The sequence below is a fragment of the Macrobrachium nipponense genome, chromosome 21 (genome assembly GCF_015104395.2).
Source record: "Macrobrachium nipponense isolate FS-2020 chromosome 21, ASM1510439v2, whole genome shotgun sequence".
Lineage (NCBI taxonomy): Eukaryota > Metazoa > Arthropoda > Malacostraca > Decapoda > Palaemonidae > Macrobrachium > Macrobrachium nipponense.
In genome coordinates, this window is record NC_087212.1 from 72,508,445 (window position 1) to 72,524,621 (window position 16,177).

General features: G+C 37.0%; 1 protein-coding gene across 8 annotated transcripts in view; it reads right to left on the minus strand.

Moving 5' to 3' along the window:
• Nucleotides 1-16,177, minus strand: part of LOC135198163 (uncharacterized) — a 904,910-nt gene that overhangs the window by 456,160 nt on the left and 432,573 nt on the right. The window contains exon 4 of one of the 8 annotated variants that reach the window (XM_064225667.1): nt 5,402-5,483. The exons of the other annotated variants lie outside the window; for them this stretch is intronic. Within the exon in view, the coding sequence (XP_064081737.1) occupies nt 5,402-5,483 (82 nt within the window). The remainder of the gene's footprint in view (nt 1-5,401; nt 5,484-16,177) is intronic. 8 annotated transcript variants of the gene reach the window in all.

Here is a 16,177-nt window from a genome sequence, read left to right on the forward strand (position 1 = left end):
CTGGGGCAACAACAGCATTTATTAGAACTCTTATTCGAGGAGACTACAGTTTAGCTCTCCGCGGGCTGGCTAAGCAAAGGGAAACTGAGCTTTCTTTGCCAAAAAAAAAAAAAAAAAAAATCAACTGGTGTAAGCATTAATGGATCACAAAGAGGACCTGGAGACCCAAAAGATCTTGTGAGAGTGAGTTTTCTTGTTGCTTTGTACTTTGCTTTGTAATTCCCAGTGGGTGCTCTGTATTTATTTCCCTGCGTTAATGTCCAAAAGCTACTTATCAATGATCGCTACGGGAAAGAGGAGACAAAACCGAAATCATATCAAAATACATTCTGGTGATTCGTAGAGTATACCATACTTTCTCCTTCGTGTTCGTATTTCCAGGCCTGGGTTAGACAACGGCATTGGGTTGGCCTTCCCATCGACCTTCGGTATTAGAATAAAAACTTCTGCAATGTAAGGAATAAGCACGTGCCAGACGCCCGATCCATGGCTAAACTTAACCTTAAATAAAATAAAAGCTACTGAGACTAGAAGGCTGCAATTTGGTAAGCTCGATGAGTGGAGGCTGGATGATCAACATACAATTTGAAGCACTCTAGCCTCGGTAGCTTTTAGGATCTGAGGGCGGACAGAAAAAGTGCGGACAGACAGACAAACAGGCATCTCAATTGTGCTCTTTTACAGAAAACTAAAAAAAAGGCGACTTCTGGAACATGCTATATTCATTAAACACTTAAGGAAGTTTCCTACATGGAGCTCCGAACCGTATTAAAACAAGTGAGCATCAAATGGACGAATTTATTATGATTTCAGCAACACCAGAACTTGTTACTTGTCGTAATTAAACACGACCTCCCAAGTGATGGGTATTGAATTCGAATGAGCTTTTATACAAACAGGAATTCTGGTGAAATATTGGTTCTGGTCATACACATATCTTAAAAACATATACTAAATCTTCCCACTATTCACGTCATTCACGACAATTATACATCACTGACGAAAGAATCGTTACAAAAATATAAGAAGGTTGGCGCTACTAAATTTTCTTCGCCTTCTTCTTTACTTGCAAATTCTTACAGTTTGACCTATATTCTCATTTCCATTTCTGAGCTTTCCTGCCCTACAATAGTCTAATCTCATAGACATAGCAAAAATCGGTGTAACCACACAAAAACATCATTCTTTTAGAGAGTGGGGCTCTCAAAATATCAGTCAAAAAACAGGTGGGGAATCGCAGGCCACCTCTTTGTTGGCCTTTGTGCGTTCGATCACTGATTTGCCTGGCACCAACTTACATCCATCGATGCCAGAAACATGTGTTAGTTAAAAATATAAATTTAATAAGAGGAAAAAAAAGCAGAGTCTATATAATTTAAAAGTAATGTTTATAAAGTCCATGTAAAATGTTTTCACACCTTACGTTTATAATATATATATATATATATATATATATATATATATATATATTAATATATATATATATATATATATATATATACTATATATAATCATATATATAAGTTTTGGCAACAAATAATAAATATGAAGTATAATTTAAAAAAAAAAAATTGACCAAATATAAATAAAACAGTTTTACTCTAGAATTCGTTAAATGACCTCTGATCTAGAAGCATTTTGGAACCAATCACTTCGTCCACCGATGAGATACAGCAGTTAACAAGAGTAATGTCGTTGGAAGCCCTCTAAAACTGGGCTTCTTTCCAATCTTTATTTATTCACTTATTTTTCTTTATTTTTTTGAAGAAAGGTGTGACGTTGGAGGAAGGAGGCTGATATACCTGGGGGACGAAGTTATAGAAACTCCAAGGTTCAGATGAAATCAAAATTTTACACCAGTAAATTGTAGTAACCAAGTTTCCTGCATTAGAATCAATACCAACAATCGAGAACATCTTGCTTTCGAATGTAAAAAACTTGTTTCCAAGAAAGCAAAAGCATTTTGAGAATTTGCCATTAACATTCACTCGCAATTTTTACAAAATATTTATCTTTGAGAATTTGCCATTAACATTCACTTAGAATTTATACAAAATATATATCTTTGAGAATTTGTCATAAACATTCACTTAAAATTTATACAAAATATAGTATATATATCTATTTCTATAACATGGGAAAGAAAATGCGCGATCCTGCGTGAGAGTTGTAAAAATAAAAAATACATTTGCTGTCAACACCGTCGAAGTGATGTTGCGTAATTGTTCACCACCGTTCCTCTAGAAAATACGTCTGGGAGATAAAACCAACAGAATGAAAAGAAACTATAAGACTTAGGGATACGAAACGTAAAAACTCTTTATTCTCTCTCTCTCTCTCTCTCTTAGTATATACCTGGCGTACAGCCAAACGAGGGGCCGTCGGGCGCATGGGAAGGAACAAGGAGTCTTTACAACGAGATTCTCCCCCAAAAATAGCGAGTTTTTGAGATGTCTCATGTTTTAGGATTCATCTTTTATTTTCTTAATTCGTTCTGAGGAATACGAGAGCCGAAGATGCTTTTTATCCAGCACTGACATCGTAAACGTTTTCCTTCCTGAAATAAGATAAAATAAGAAAATAAGAGAATGGATGATTTTTACCCTTATATTACGTGCAAAAATGAACAAATCCATACACTCAAACACACACACACACACACAAACACACGCACAGACACACACACACACACACACACACACACACACACACATATATATATATATATGATAATCTATATATTTATATATGTGTGTGTGTGTGTGTGTATGCATGCATCTGGAAGAGGTGAGGAGTAGCTTTTCCATTATAAGCAGGTGAAGGTGCTGGACGTGAGTATAAGAATCATAGGGCACACTGTTACTGAGGAGGAAAAGGGAAAGGTGAACAGTCAGATTTTGATTGAGAAAGTAAAACGGATGACAGAAGAGCTCATGAAGGAAGAACAGTGTAGGTTCCAACAAGGAAATGGATGTGAAGATCAAATTATAATTATCATTATCATTCATAATATGAACCCTATTTATATGGAACGGGCCCACAGGGGCCTTTGACTTGAAATTCAAGCTTCCAGAGAATATGGTGTTCATTCGAAAGAAGTAACAGAAGGTAATGTGAAATACAAATAGAAAAGATCAGTTATTAAATAAATAAATAAATAACACATTTAACTAAAATATTAAAATAAAAGTTGAAGTGTATTAGGGTAGCAATGCATTATATCTTCGCTTGATCTTCCGAAGTTCCAACTGCACGACATCCTCAGGGAGAGGCTGTTCCACAGTCCAACGTTGTGAGGAGGAATACAGAACCTCTGGAACCGAGAAGTTCGCCAGAGAGGCACATTGACTGCATATCGGCGCTGTTATTCAGCGAATTTGGTTGCTCTCGGCAGGAAAGGGGAATCAGGGACCAATTGTGAACGTGAAAGATCTCTGTTGAAATACAACTTTTGAAAAAGTGACAAGCAAGAGACCATCCATCGATGGTCCAAGTCATAACTGATAATATTAGGAAACAGAAACCTACCACCACGAACCACTCTGTCTAAACGAGACAAATCTCTGGCGGAAGCAGATATCGACACCGGAGAACAGTAATCTAGTAAAGGAAGGACAAATTACCTAAAACAGGCAGCACAGATTATCACTGCTCTAAATATCTGAAGTCTTACGAACAATATCTACTTTTCTTGCTTCATTTGCTGAAGCTTTCATTACATTTTTCACAATAGCAAGATGTGAGTCCAAAGTTACACTTAGAATAGTTAAAGCTTCAGACTAACTCAACAGAGTCCCATTCACCTGAAGGGGAGGATGGAGTGGAAAATCAGCCGGAGGTGCTAATGAACAGTATTTTCGTTTTATCCAACCGACTACACCATTCACTCACTGATCCGGTGCAAATCACGACTTAGGCTGAGGGCAGCTTCATTTCTCATAGGTGGAGACTTTACTTCACCCAAAAGGACTGCATCATCGGCAAGCTATTATATGTAATGAAAAAGTTATGTGAGAAGTCTGATACTACAGGAAAAAAACTGTAAGAGAGGTATACATGGATCAAAAAACTTATGAAAGAATTATTAGAGAGACAATATGGAGGGTACTGAGAACTTGCGGGAATAGAAGTTACTGAGAGCAATTAAAAGTTGTATGATGAAAATTAAGCTCTAGCAAGAATATGACAGCAAATGAATGACTGGTTTGTCGTAACAGTTAGCCTGAAACGGGTGCATGACTCCATGGCTCTCTATAGTATCGTCACGGATGAGTGGTGAGAGAAATCACATAAAAGCCAGCAAATGTAGATGCAAAGTGGTGGGATAAGAATACGAGTCATAAAAATATTGCAGAATATTTGATGTCTGCAGATAATACAATGATGGTTGGGGATAGTGGAAAGAAACTACACACACCAACAACCACGATAAAGTACAGTTCAAACTGAGTATAAGTAAGATAAGTAAGGTTTAATTACTATAAGTGCTGGAAAATGAAAGCGGTTGATTAAGTAGGTATCTGAGAGGAAATACAATGGATGATGGAAGAATAGGAAAGGCGAGTCAAGGAAAAGTGTAGCAAGAAAGGTACCAGGGTGTGTGCAAGAGTGATTTTAACTGTTTATGGAAATCAAGTTGGGCATTATGAAGATATTTTTGAGCCTTCATCCGTTATGGAAGTGGTGTGTTAAATGTCAATGACGGCAAAAAGGCTGAAGCTACCGAGATGAACTTCCTACGTAACAGACAGTATGTGGTGTAAGAATGTTTTGTCGTGAGAGATGTGGAAATATGTAGAAAAAGTGGTTAAAAAAGAAGGTTTAGCATATATGAAGACATTTATCTTAGTTTACTGATGTGGCTCGAGAAGGAGGAAAAACAGTTAGAAGTGAAAGCCCTTAATATCCTAGAAGCTGATAACGAAAGCGACACAGGGGCGAAAGGGCTGTGTTGTGTATCTGCTCAAGAATCGACGAGCTTCTCAGGCCTTAGATTCCCTTTCTCCCTGACACCATAAAAGCAGGCCTCCGGAAGTTTTTGTACGATTACTCGTTTTTTATATCTTACAATGTAGTATATATTCCGTCTTTCTGAAATCTGCATTTTTTTTAACCTAAGTCACAATCTATCTTCAAAAGCAAAACATGAAATTTATAGTGACCACTCTAATTTCATCACATTATTTTTTCTGTTTTAGCATCACCCCATCTTTGTCTTAGCGGTATCACAGTCACAGGATATTCTCCTAGGCGCAGACACTTATGTAACAATTCACCGTTTTTCCTGACAGAAATGCATTATAACTTTCATTGTCACATTCATCCTCTTACTACTTAATTAAACAAGGATAAACAAACAAGCATAAACACATTCTTAAAAAAAATAATAATAATAACTCACAACGACTTCCTAAACTGAATAAGCGTCCTTCCCGTGAAATGAAATTTGAGCGTCGGATTTTGCCCAGTTACTGCATCCTTCCCTTAAAAAGAGTAGAAAGCTTATTTTAGAAATTGAATAAATACTTACTTACAAAGAATGACAGGCTTTACAAGTCAAGCGACCATGTTTCGCTAAGAAAAAGTAACAAAGCAAGAGACTTATTTGTGTGTCGATTCTTCTTGAACAGAGGGTTAATAAGGTCGAACTTTTAAGAACCACCTGACCAGCTTGCAATACAGAAAGGGAGAGATACGAAATATTCATTAAAAAACCCACACATACACAAAAAGGTCCCATAAACAAGAACCAAGCTTCGAGAGCTAAAAACCTAGTGTGTGGACAGACTTATCTTCCCAATAAACACGTGAATGGAATTTCAAACAAACAACTACATTTTTCACCACTACACGGCACATGTGGACAAACCCCTCATTCCCTCCCCACCCGCACAAAAAACAAAATTAAGGCATTAAATAATAAAAATGTAAGTTTTCATGCCAGCTTTCGATACCTGGATTACATCTTCACTTTTCCATTTTCACTGTCGTAAGACTATTACAAAGAACTCTCATTTTCTGACATATTAGTAACATATGATTTACCATCCACGATAACTACATATGTAGCTCGAGATTTCTTACCAACTTTTTGTTAACGGTCAAAGTGTAATTTCAAATGTTATTTGTATGGTGTTTTTACGTTGCAAGGGACCAGTGGTTATTCAGCAACGGGACCAACGGCTTTACGTGACTTCCGAACCACGTCAAGAGTGAAGAGTGAACTTCTATCACTAGAAATACACATCTCTAACTCCTGCCACCGAGGTGGTAGGCCAAGACCAAGCCGACAACGCCGCTGAGGCGATATAATGACAGATGGTTTCTGATTCATCAGAGAACTCATTTCTAAATCCACAAATTTATGGAAGTTATTTAATGACAGGGACTAGTGGAACAAATCAATATGATTGACACAACGCCAAGAAAAGCTCGACTCTTGTAACTCTGCTTCCTCACCACTTTATATCATTAATAATTATCATGGTTTACGGATGGAATGCAAAAGCTCTTCAGCTTAATGCCAGAAACGCCAGATATCTACGTAGTTCAAAAGACAATGCTTTTTTTTATGTCTTTCTGCATAAATTTGCTACAAAACAAATATGGTGCAATATGTAGCCGATAAAGTGAAGTTAAAAAAATACACATTTATTATTTTCTTTTACTTAAAGGAAAGTGTTTTCATACAGGAACCGCGAAGAAGACACAATATTACAAAACAGTTTCCTTCACAAAGGAAAAAAAGAAGACACTACACGCTCTCTTTCCGTACGTTAAACAATTCGTGAGCGGAATTCCTTCGACGAACTCCACATTATACAGTGAAGATACAAAATAGATTATGCAACGCCAAACGTTTCCTTTATAATTTAAGTCTCATCACAGGGGAGGGATATGGTTTCCAGGACATGGTTTCCAGTCATCCCTGTTTACATATAACTTGCTCTTGTCAAAGTGACCTATATGAATAACAAACCATAAACACATGCAAACAAACACAAGCCTGAGGTTGAATGGCAAAACACCACTGCTCTGTAACTAACAACTCAGGTGTTTATTGCAGACTTTAAAGGCAAATAATATCGTATAATCTGTAGTTCAGCGTAGGCCATTCATAATTGAAATTCTCAATCATTTCATTATCGATGTAGGCAGCCTATGAATAAGCAAAGCATGTTTGCTGAATTGGTAAAACCACGTCCCCCCAATACAGGCATTTAGTATTAACAATATCTCGGTTTCACTCATCTGCGCTGCTAGAGGGACTCGTGCCATATTCTGGCTCTCCAAATAATGTACAAGAACTAACTGTTGCAGAATAATTGGAGATGCCTCAACTAGAGTAAACGGGGTTGTATTGACGTACTCGAGTTATTCAGGAGACCCGAGGGAAACATGAGAAATGTTAGCAGTATTCAGCAAAGGTTCTTCATACGCTCCATGTTCATTGTTCGCGTTGAACCATGATTTTTTCTAGAGAATACCTACGATCACACACTCAATTGGGGAGGTAAAGCATTTTAGCGAACTTGCCTTAACAAAGTAACTTTTGTGGAATAAGCACCATAAAAAATCTATTATCATTGCCACACAGCTGCCATAGGTTAAAAGAAGCTGAATATATACGTGTTTGGATATATTAGAAAATACCAAATTTAGTGGGAGACGACCTCATCTAGGCACCCGAACTTAGCAAAATATTTTGACCAGAGCAATCTAATCCAATAGCTTCAGATTTGAGCCATTCGAAATGACTTCATTCTTCACCTGGGCAATTATTCAAACTGGGAAAAATATTCAACCCGTTACTCAAAAGACAATTTGTCAAGACCAAAATAATCCTGGGCAACTTCAAAGATAACAAATTTTTCTTTTAGGTAAATCCTCATAAAAAAAAATTAAATGATACTTGGTTCTTTGTGTTACAAAAATAGTAAATTACTTTGTATCGATTTCCACTTTTCTCCTCAAGCACATGATAAAGTTAAATGCAAATACCCAGTACTATGAAATTTTGATAATCAAATACTTGATAAAGTGTTCGTTCATCTTGTGATGCAAAAAAAAAAAAAAAAAAAAAAAAATTGATGAAGATGTTTTCCATTTTGCACAAATAAATTTTAAAAACGTTGGCGAGATGTTTCTCATCTGTGCTCGAATTTCATAAGTAATATTCTATTTACTAACAAAAAGAAATAAGAAACAAGTAAGTTAGCTGTTCTTTTTAGTTAATCTGAGAATGCGTAAAGCATTAGCAAATATACTTACAGTATAAGCGAAATGGCAAAAAGTTGGAAAAGAACTTGGTAAAACATTTGTACCACTCGTCATTCTGCCTACTTTTAAAATAAAGCAACACTCGGCAATAAAAGACGAGATAGTTGCCGCTATGCAAATAAAACTTTAAATTCAAATGGGCATCTTTTCCGCATAATTCTACGGGAAAAGGATATGTGAAATCTAAAAACTCTCTCTCTCTCTCTCTCTCTCTCTCTCTCTCTCTCTCTCTCTCTCTCTCTCTCTCTGCAATTAAATAAGTCAAACATGTTTTTTGTATATTACAGAAATAAAAGTATGTTCGTCTTTTTTTTTTAAGCCTACATTTCCACACAAAGAGAAGCATAGTCTAAACTGAAAGAAGATTAATTAGACACAGCTGATTATAACAGTGGCTGTAGGTAGACAGGGCAGAACTGGACCCAGAACCATGATCGATACGCGAGAGCCACCATCATTCAAAAATAACCAATAAAAACCAGCATCGCTACGTGAGTCTGCTGCGAAACTTATATTTGGTTAATTCAATAGCGTATAAAAGGAAAGATTTAAAATAACTATAATAAAACACTTGATATCCATAGACCACAACACAAAAGCGCGTGAATCTTAACAGAAGAATTTGGTCGATACAACTCTCCATTCCCAGCACCATTCCTCGGTAGTATAGTGGTTAGTATCCCCGCCTGTCACGCGGGAGACCGGGGTTCGATTCCCCGCCGGGGAGGAATACTTTTTTTTTTTCTCTCTATGTTTTACTTAATTACTCGTAGTATATTATGGAATTAGTTCTAAACAGCAAAACCAGACGATATTCCAACAGCACTTTTACAATGAAATCCTAGACAGTAGATCTAAACAAACACTACCTACTTGAATGGTAATAGAAATGTACCTACAGCCTCACCCACTTCCCAATCTCTCTCTCTCTCTCTCTTTACGTTTTATTTACAATGGCAAAAGGTTCTCCGTTCTTTTCATAACATGAAAACGTCCGTACATTACCTCAATTCAATTTCTATACGATAAAGTCTCTTTTCAATTTTGCAATTCATCAACAAAACTATCGCAAATATTTATCCCCGCCAAATCAATATTTGTGCATTTCTTAGAAATTTATATAAAGCAATAGTGTAATTTATAAGGCAAGGAGGACTTACTAAACAGCCAGATCATATGCTTTCTTTCATGCTATTCACAGTTCATATAATAAAAACGATGAACATTTACGTTATCTCATTTGAAACACTTCAAATTGTACAAGTTCTTTCTGCACAACAGCGAAACATATTTACACCCTGCATCATTCTTTGACTCCAAAAATCACAAAAACAATTAAAGAGTGAACTCTGAAAGTGATGAATAAGCGAAATACATATCAAGGGAAGCCGGTATTTCAGAATTAATGGGTACACATCAATAAAACTATCCCAATAAACGATATTACTGCCTCTAATCTGAAGTCAATTTAAAATACAAAACGGAGAGTTATTAATACCTTTAAACAATTCTTGGCTTCAAAGAAAATTTCATCACCGACAACGACAGCTGCGATTTATCAGACATTTAAGTAACGATTGTTACTTGCAGCCTCACACCTCAGAAGGCAGTTTCATTCACTAGTTTAACTGGGATCGCTGTTGACAACTCCATAGTGCATCTCTATCTATTATTATGCAGACATTCTTATGGAGTGAACCCCCTCAAGAACATCAACTGCCTCACCAAATTTCCACAGATTAATCACCCTTTTGTAGAGAGAGAGAGAGAGAGAGAGAGAGAGAGAGAGAGAGAGGCGCACGTTAAAATTTAGATGATATTCAAGTACAGACGAATCTACAAGCAGATTAACATATCCATACCAAAATGACATCTATGAAGAAACTCATTACAACGCAAAGAAATTGGAGTTTTGAGTTAACAAAAGGGGACTTACTAGACAAACTGACAATTATAGATTTTATCTTTTTTTTTTATCCACAGACCAACAGTAAGGTCAACTAAATTACATTACCTATGTCAGGTCCGATAAAAAGAAATAGAGTGAAGGGGGAAGGGGGTGTGGGTCTTAATCTAAACGGAAGACGAGGAATGGTTTGAATAAAATCTTCACTCATGCATGCAACGTGCTGCTGTCTATAGTCTTCTACGCAAGCTTCGCATTTAATATCAAAGGTTTGATGTAAATCAGCTGGCAAAATATAAGAATGAATTACAACTAAGGATGAGCTAATGACATCATGATGTCTCGAACGTACGAAGTGTCTGTGATGAATGTTGTCTCATAATCAAGTGTGTAACAAGTATCACATTCCTTCCCGGACAGAAGAGTGATGTCAACAATAGATGAATTTATGTCATAATTAGGTTGTCAATAACGGAATGATCGGCTGTACAGTTTTTTGTGTGAATTACATTAAACATTATATACACACTGGATATGACCACTATAATTTGAAAAAGCTAAAGATTTCTTAAGAATTCTAAATGCTTAAAGGTTGGCTAACTGTCTGCGATAAAGAGCATACGATTATACTACTGTATTAATGTGAATATTCTATGCGCTTGCTTCTTTGCAATTCTAACATGAGTACAGAAAAACTCTATACTGATGAGTGATGATAAAAGAAAACTGCTTTTGTAACTTTCAAATGTCGGCTTTCTGGTAAGAGGTGATGAGATGTAGCGAAAAAAAAAAAACGATTGAAAACAGTTCTTCGAATATAAAAAAACTGACCCTTAAACTAAGCATTTTGGCTCACCATCGTCGCACTGCGTGGCTTTTCGTTCGCCAATCTGTCCTTCTCACTTTTATCTTTCATACATATTGAGCATTTTATTTAGAGGAAGTATTTTTCAGGCTTTGTAGACATGAATGTTTGTACAGAATAAAAAGAAAAAGATAAAAATAATAAGCAGGTATTCATCTTAGTATACAGCAATTAGTGGCGCATGCACGTCTTGCTATTAAAAATAGCTTGCGTGGGTAATGCAGAAAATACCTTATCTGGGTGGTTTATTTAACAAAGGAAGGCCAATGACAATTTTTACATGGTTAGCCCAGGGCAAATAAAAGTTATGAAGTCATAATGATTTTGGGAGGGTATGAATAACTTTTGCCCGCTGAATGAAACTCGTGCCATGTTGATCATGAAAACGCTACAACGCTTAGATTAATTGAAATGTACGAACCTGGAAGGTCTCCACAAACTTCGTGTCGGAATAAATAGTCTACGGGGTGAGGTAAATGCAGACAGCAAGAACAAAAGTCGTCTCTTCAATGCCCTGTCACATCTAAACATACCAAAAAAACTGTAGTTCAGGGTTTTTTAATACTGGGCAATGCATTAGAAGGGAAGAGAAATTGACAGTTCAAGATAATGAGAATCTAGTTGTGAACGACTCTCGGAAAGAGAGAAAAGAAACATTGGAAGCCAGGACTGCTGTGGACCGCCATCTGATTTTTCAGGTGGAAACCTCCACCCAATTAAGGTTTAAATATACAACAGGAAAGTTCTTGAACTTATGAACGTCCACTGTCGGAGACCACACACAGTCTCTTATTCCACTGAACACTCATACATAATTCTGCTTTGGGCAAGGGAAGGAGTCCAGCTTAACCTACACTAGGTAACCAACAACAGTCTGCAAGCACTACAGGGTTTCCTTCTTTCATTATAACTTACTTCTCTTAAGAATTGCTGCCTAAAAAGAACTAGCAAAGAAAGACTGAAGTATCAGCTATCATCAATACCTAAAACTAATGAACAAAAAATACCCAAATTTGATTTTAGCACGCTGCAATGACCACTTGTACTGAGAGCCAGAGCTTATATAAGGCGACGATGATGATGACGATGATGACGATGATGCTCTCATCGAATTATTTCGTTTGATGAGAGATCAAAGCTAACTAACTACATGAACTCTAGCTGTCTTTGATATTTCCTCATCGACTATCGACAACAAGAGCTATTGTTGTATAAAAGTTCTGTATTTTCAGAAGCATTTTTAACAGCACTCATATAAAGTTTCATCGATAATTTCATCCGACTCACGCCCACTTTCTCTTTGCTCAGAGAGAGAGAGAGAGAGAGAGAGAGAGAGAGAGAGAGAGAGAGAGAGAGAGAACGGTCTCATTGATAAACAATGAGCTATTGATGTATTTATAAATGCGCGCGTACATACACACGCCTGTATGTATGTATGTATGTATGTATATATATATATATATATATATATATATATATATATATATATATATGTGTGTGTGTGTGTGTGTGTGTGTGTGTGTGTGTGTGTAATACATAAATTTAACTAACTTTTTGGCCTGCGTTAAGAACCATTGCCTCTTGAGCAAGACCAGAAAGGTATCAAGAGTTTCAGTAATTATTTTGTATTTAACAGGACACAGCTATAAATTCTATGAGCACACACACACACACATCATTGTCATGCATGCTATCAGATCTTTCTCACATGATCTAAGAATTTTAAGAGAAGCAAAAAGTGTAACAGAAATCTGTAGCTTTCTGTGTGAGCTTTAGAAAATATGTAATAAAATACTGTATCGCTTTGTTAATTGCACACATTTTCCAAAAATACTTCTCACACTGACATTAAAGCTTCCTGCCAAATGAAAGATTGGTCTGGAAAATCAATATGTGAATGTCTGTAATAGCATGATGTTATGTTCATCATTCCTACAATATAAATGAATTATTGTGGCATCAAGAAAAGGAATCCGAGCAACGTTGGAAGCTCACCGCTGAATATCTCGGGAGATTAGAAGTCACTGTCAGTTTCTGTGTAGGCAAAGGTTCGAATTCTGCCGGAGACATAGCATTTATTCATTATGATTCCCCTTAGGTGAAGTTATTCCAAATGTATAGAGGACTGGATATGAAAGATATATGTGGCTAAATATCTGTGAATATAAAATATCACGAGTTTATAAGTAGAAATACATCATATATATATATATATCATATATATATATATATATATATTATATATATATATATATATTAGTATATATATATATATATATATAGTATATATAATGTATATATAATATACATATATAAATATACACACACACAACTATACAAGGTTAAGGAAACGGTATTTAGCTATACTTTGTTTGTGTATTATACAGCAGAGAGAGAGAGAGAGAAAGAGAGGGTCGTGGCGGGAGTAAGAGGACCGGTTGAGAGAGAGAGAGAGAGAGAGAGAGAGAGAGAGAGAGAGAGAGAGAGAGAGAGAAAGGGGGGCTTCGAAAGAAAAAAAAGGTGGTCGGGTAGGAGGGTGAGGAAGGAGGGGTAGACTGCCAGAAACGAGAGAGAGAGAGAGAGAGAGAGAGAGAGAGAGAGAGAGAGAGGCAGGATCAGAGAAAGAGCTGGAGGCAAAGGGGGAGTCAAGTTCTGGAATGGCTGCCGTAAGAACGTTTTTCTTCCGTAGGTTACAGATGGGGGTGGGGGGGATGAGAGAGAGAGAAATGAGTATGATTTCTTTGTGAATGAGTGAACTGTCGAACAAAAGAAGTAGTAGTCGTTTCAGCAACACTCATTTTGAATGTTTGACATTGGAGCGAAAAGAAATGAACGACACGAAGCATTTTCTATAACACTGTTGGGATCTCGGTCGCAGCCTCCACGGAGTGCAGTGCTAGGCCTTCCTCATCTTCCCCTTTGGCGGGCAGGGAGGTAAGATGAACGGGGCAGAGCGCTGGAAGGACAACCTAGGCACACAAGGGACGCGGCCTAAAATGATTCCTCCTGGAGCGCCCCGGGAAGCCGGTCTATTTTTTCTCCCTCCCTCTCTCTTTCTCTCGCTCTCTTTCTTTCTTCTCCTCCTTTCATCCCCACTTTATAAAAAAAGGGTAATGGTTGCTGACAGTTTTTTCCTCCGCCTTCTCCTTCCTTTCTTTTACTTATCTCTTTTTCTTTTTTTTTATTTCCAACTTTGTTTTTCTGATATAGGACGAAGAAACTTTTGAAACCGATATGCTTTGCCGAAATCATCGCTATTCAATAACACGTTACAATTAAGGATTATTATTTAAAACAGTTTAATGAAAGCTGACACAGTCCGAAGTTTCAACTGCTTCTGAAAGAACTACAGGTTATCCGAAGGTTAAGCAATCTAACATTCTAGATCTCGACCTTACGGCAGACAGTACAAATATGTATACCTTATAGAAGAAAAAAAAGTTAAGTATATCTTAGTTTTACCCGACCACTGAGCTGAATAACAGCTCTCCTAGGGCTGGCCCGAAGGATTAGATATTTTTACGTGGCTAGAAGCCAATTGGTCACCTAGCAACGGGAACTACAGCTTATTGTGGGATCCGAACCACTCTACATCGCGAAATGAATTTCTAACACCAGAAATAAATTCCTCTGATTCTGCATTGGCCGAGCCGGGATTCGAACTTCGGCCACCGGATTGGCAGCCGAGCGCGGAAACCACTCGTCCAGCGGGGAACTACCTTATGGACGAACAAACTAACAAGATCCTTAAGTTAAACATACAGACCCTACAGCATCATACCAAACTGTTTTTTTATCAATATATTTGCACCTCACTATTTTCCTCAGGGAGCAGCGATCTCCTTTTATATTTGTTTTGTACCATTGTTTCATCTCAGATTTCTTACTCTAGTTGTGGTATATAACAGCGCTCTTAATTCTCGGATTGTGCCATAGCCCCTATGCTAAAGCCTTCCATAATCGTGAAGGTAAACTCTCTACTTGATGCTTTCTTACTTATTTACTTCAAATCAGTATTACTGTTCCTCTCGGTGTAGGTCGAGGAAGCCTTATGGACAATGCAAACTGCAAAGTTCTCTGGCAGTATTGGTGGATATGATTTTAAGTACTCTGACTGCTTTCATCTACAGACAAGAAAACATTCAGAGCCATAATTACCATCACATTTTAAATCAGTAGTTTACATAGTACAGAATCATTTAGTGGAATTCGTTCCAAGTCCCAGCTCTCTGCCAAGAACTTCGTTTTACGCGTGTAATGCCTTTTTTCTAACTAGTTCGGTAATTACTGGAAGCAACAAAGTTCCCAAACGCTGCATATGGAACACAAGCAAAGAGAGTAAAAGGTGCATTAAAATCACTACCAACGACATTCTGCTGCTTATCGCTTAATGACTGAGGATGAAATGAAGTATGTAGTAACTTTATATTAAGTTTATCTCAACGAGGGTTACGGTAAACCTCATCAAAAGAACCACTGAAAATTATCATAACTAGTCTCCTAAAAAGGTTATTCCAGATGTAACCAGATATCAAAGATCATTACACGCACCTGACTGCTCCTCGTCGAAAAATTGTCTTTGGGAAACAATTATTTTTATTCAAAGGACTGAAGTTCGATAACTTCTCAGCTTTCTTCTAGAACTGAGATTGGCTTGCACTTTGTTCTATCGTTAGTAAAATATTGTTCTGCATATATGTCAACAGAGTATAGGGAACTTCATATCTATAATTAAAATGATCGAAGTTCTGGTTTAAATTATTTTATTATCTTATTTATCTAATTATTTTTTTGCGGGGTGGGGGCGGTTTAAGGTTACCATCGTCATGAGATATTGTATTGGGTCATCTTCCACATAACACTCTTCCAACAAAGAACATCTGTTATGCCTTTAGGGCCTGTTCTTTAAGATGTAGTACCTGCTACTCTCCGTGCTAATCGCCGGCATCCATATTGTATTTAGGCATTACGTTGCACCACAACAACCCCGAAATCACGCAATTTTTAATGTATCCCATTACAACCCTAAAATTACGCAATTATTAATGTACCCCACAACCCCAAAAATTTCACAATTATTAATGTATCCCAAAACAACACAGAAATTACGCAATTATTAATGTGTC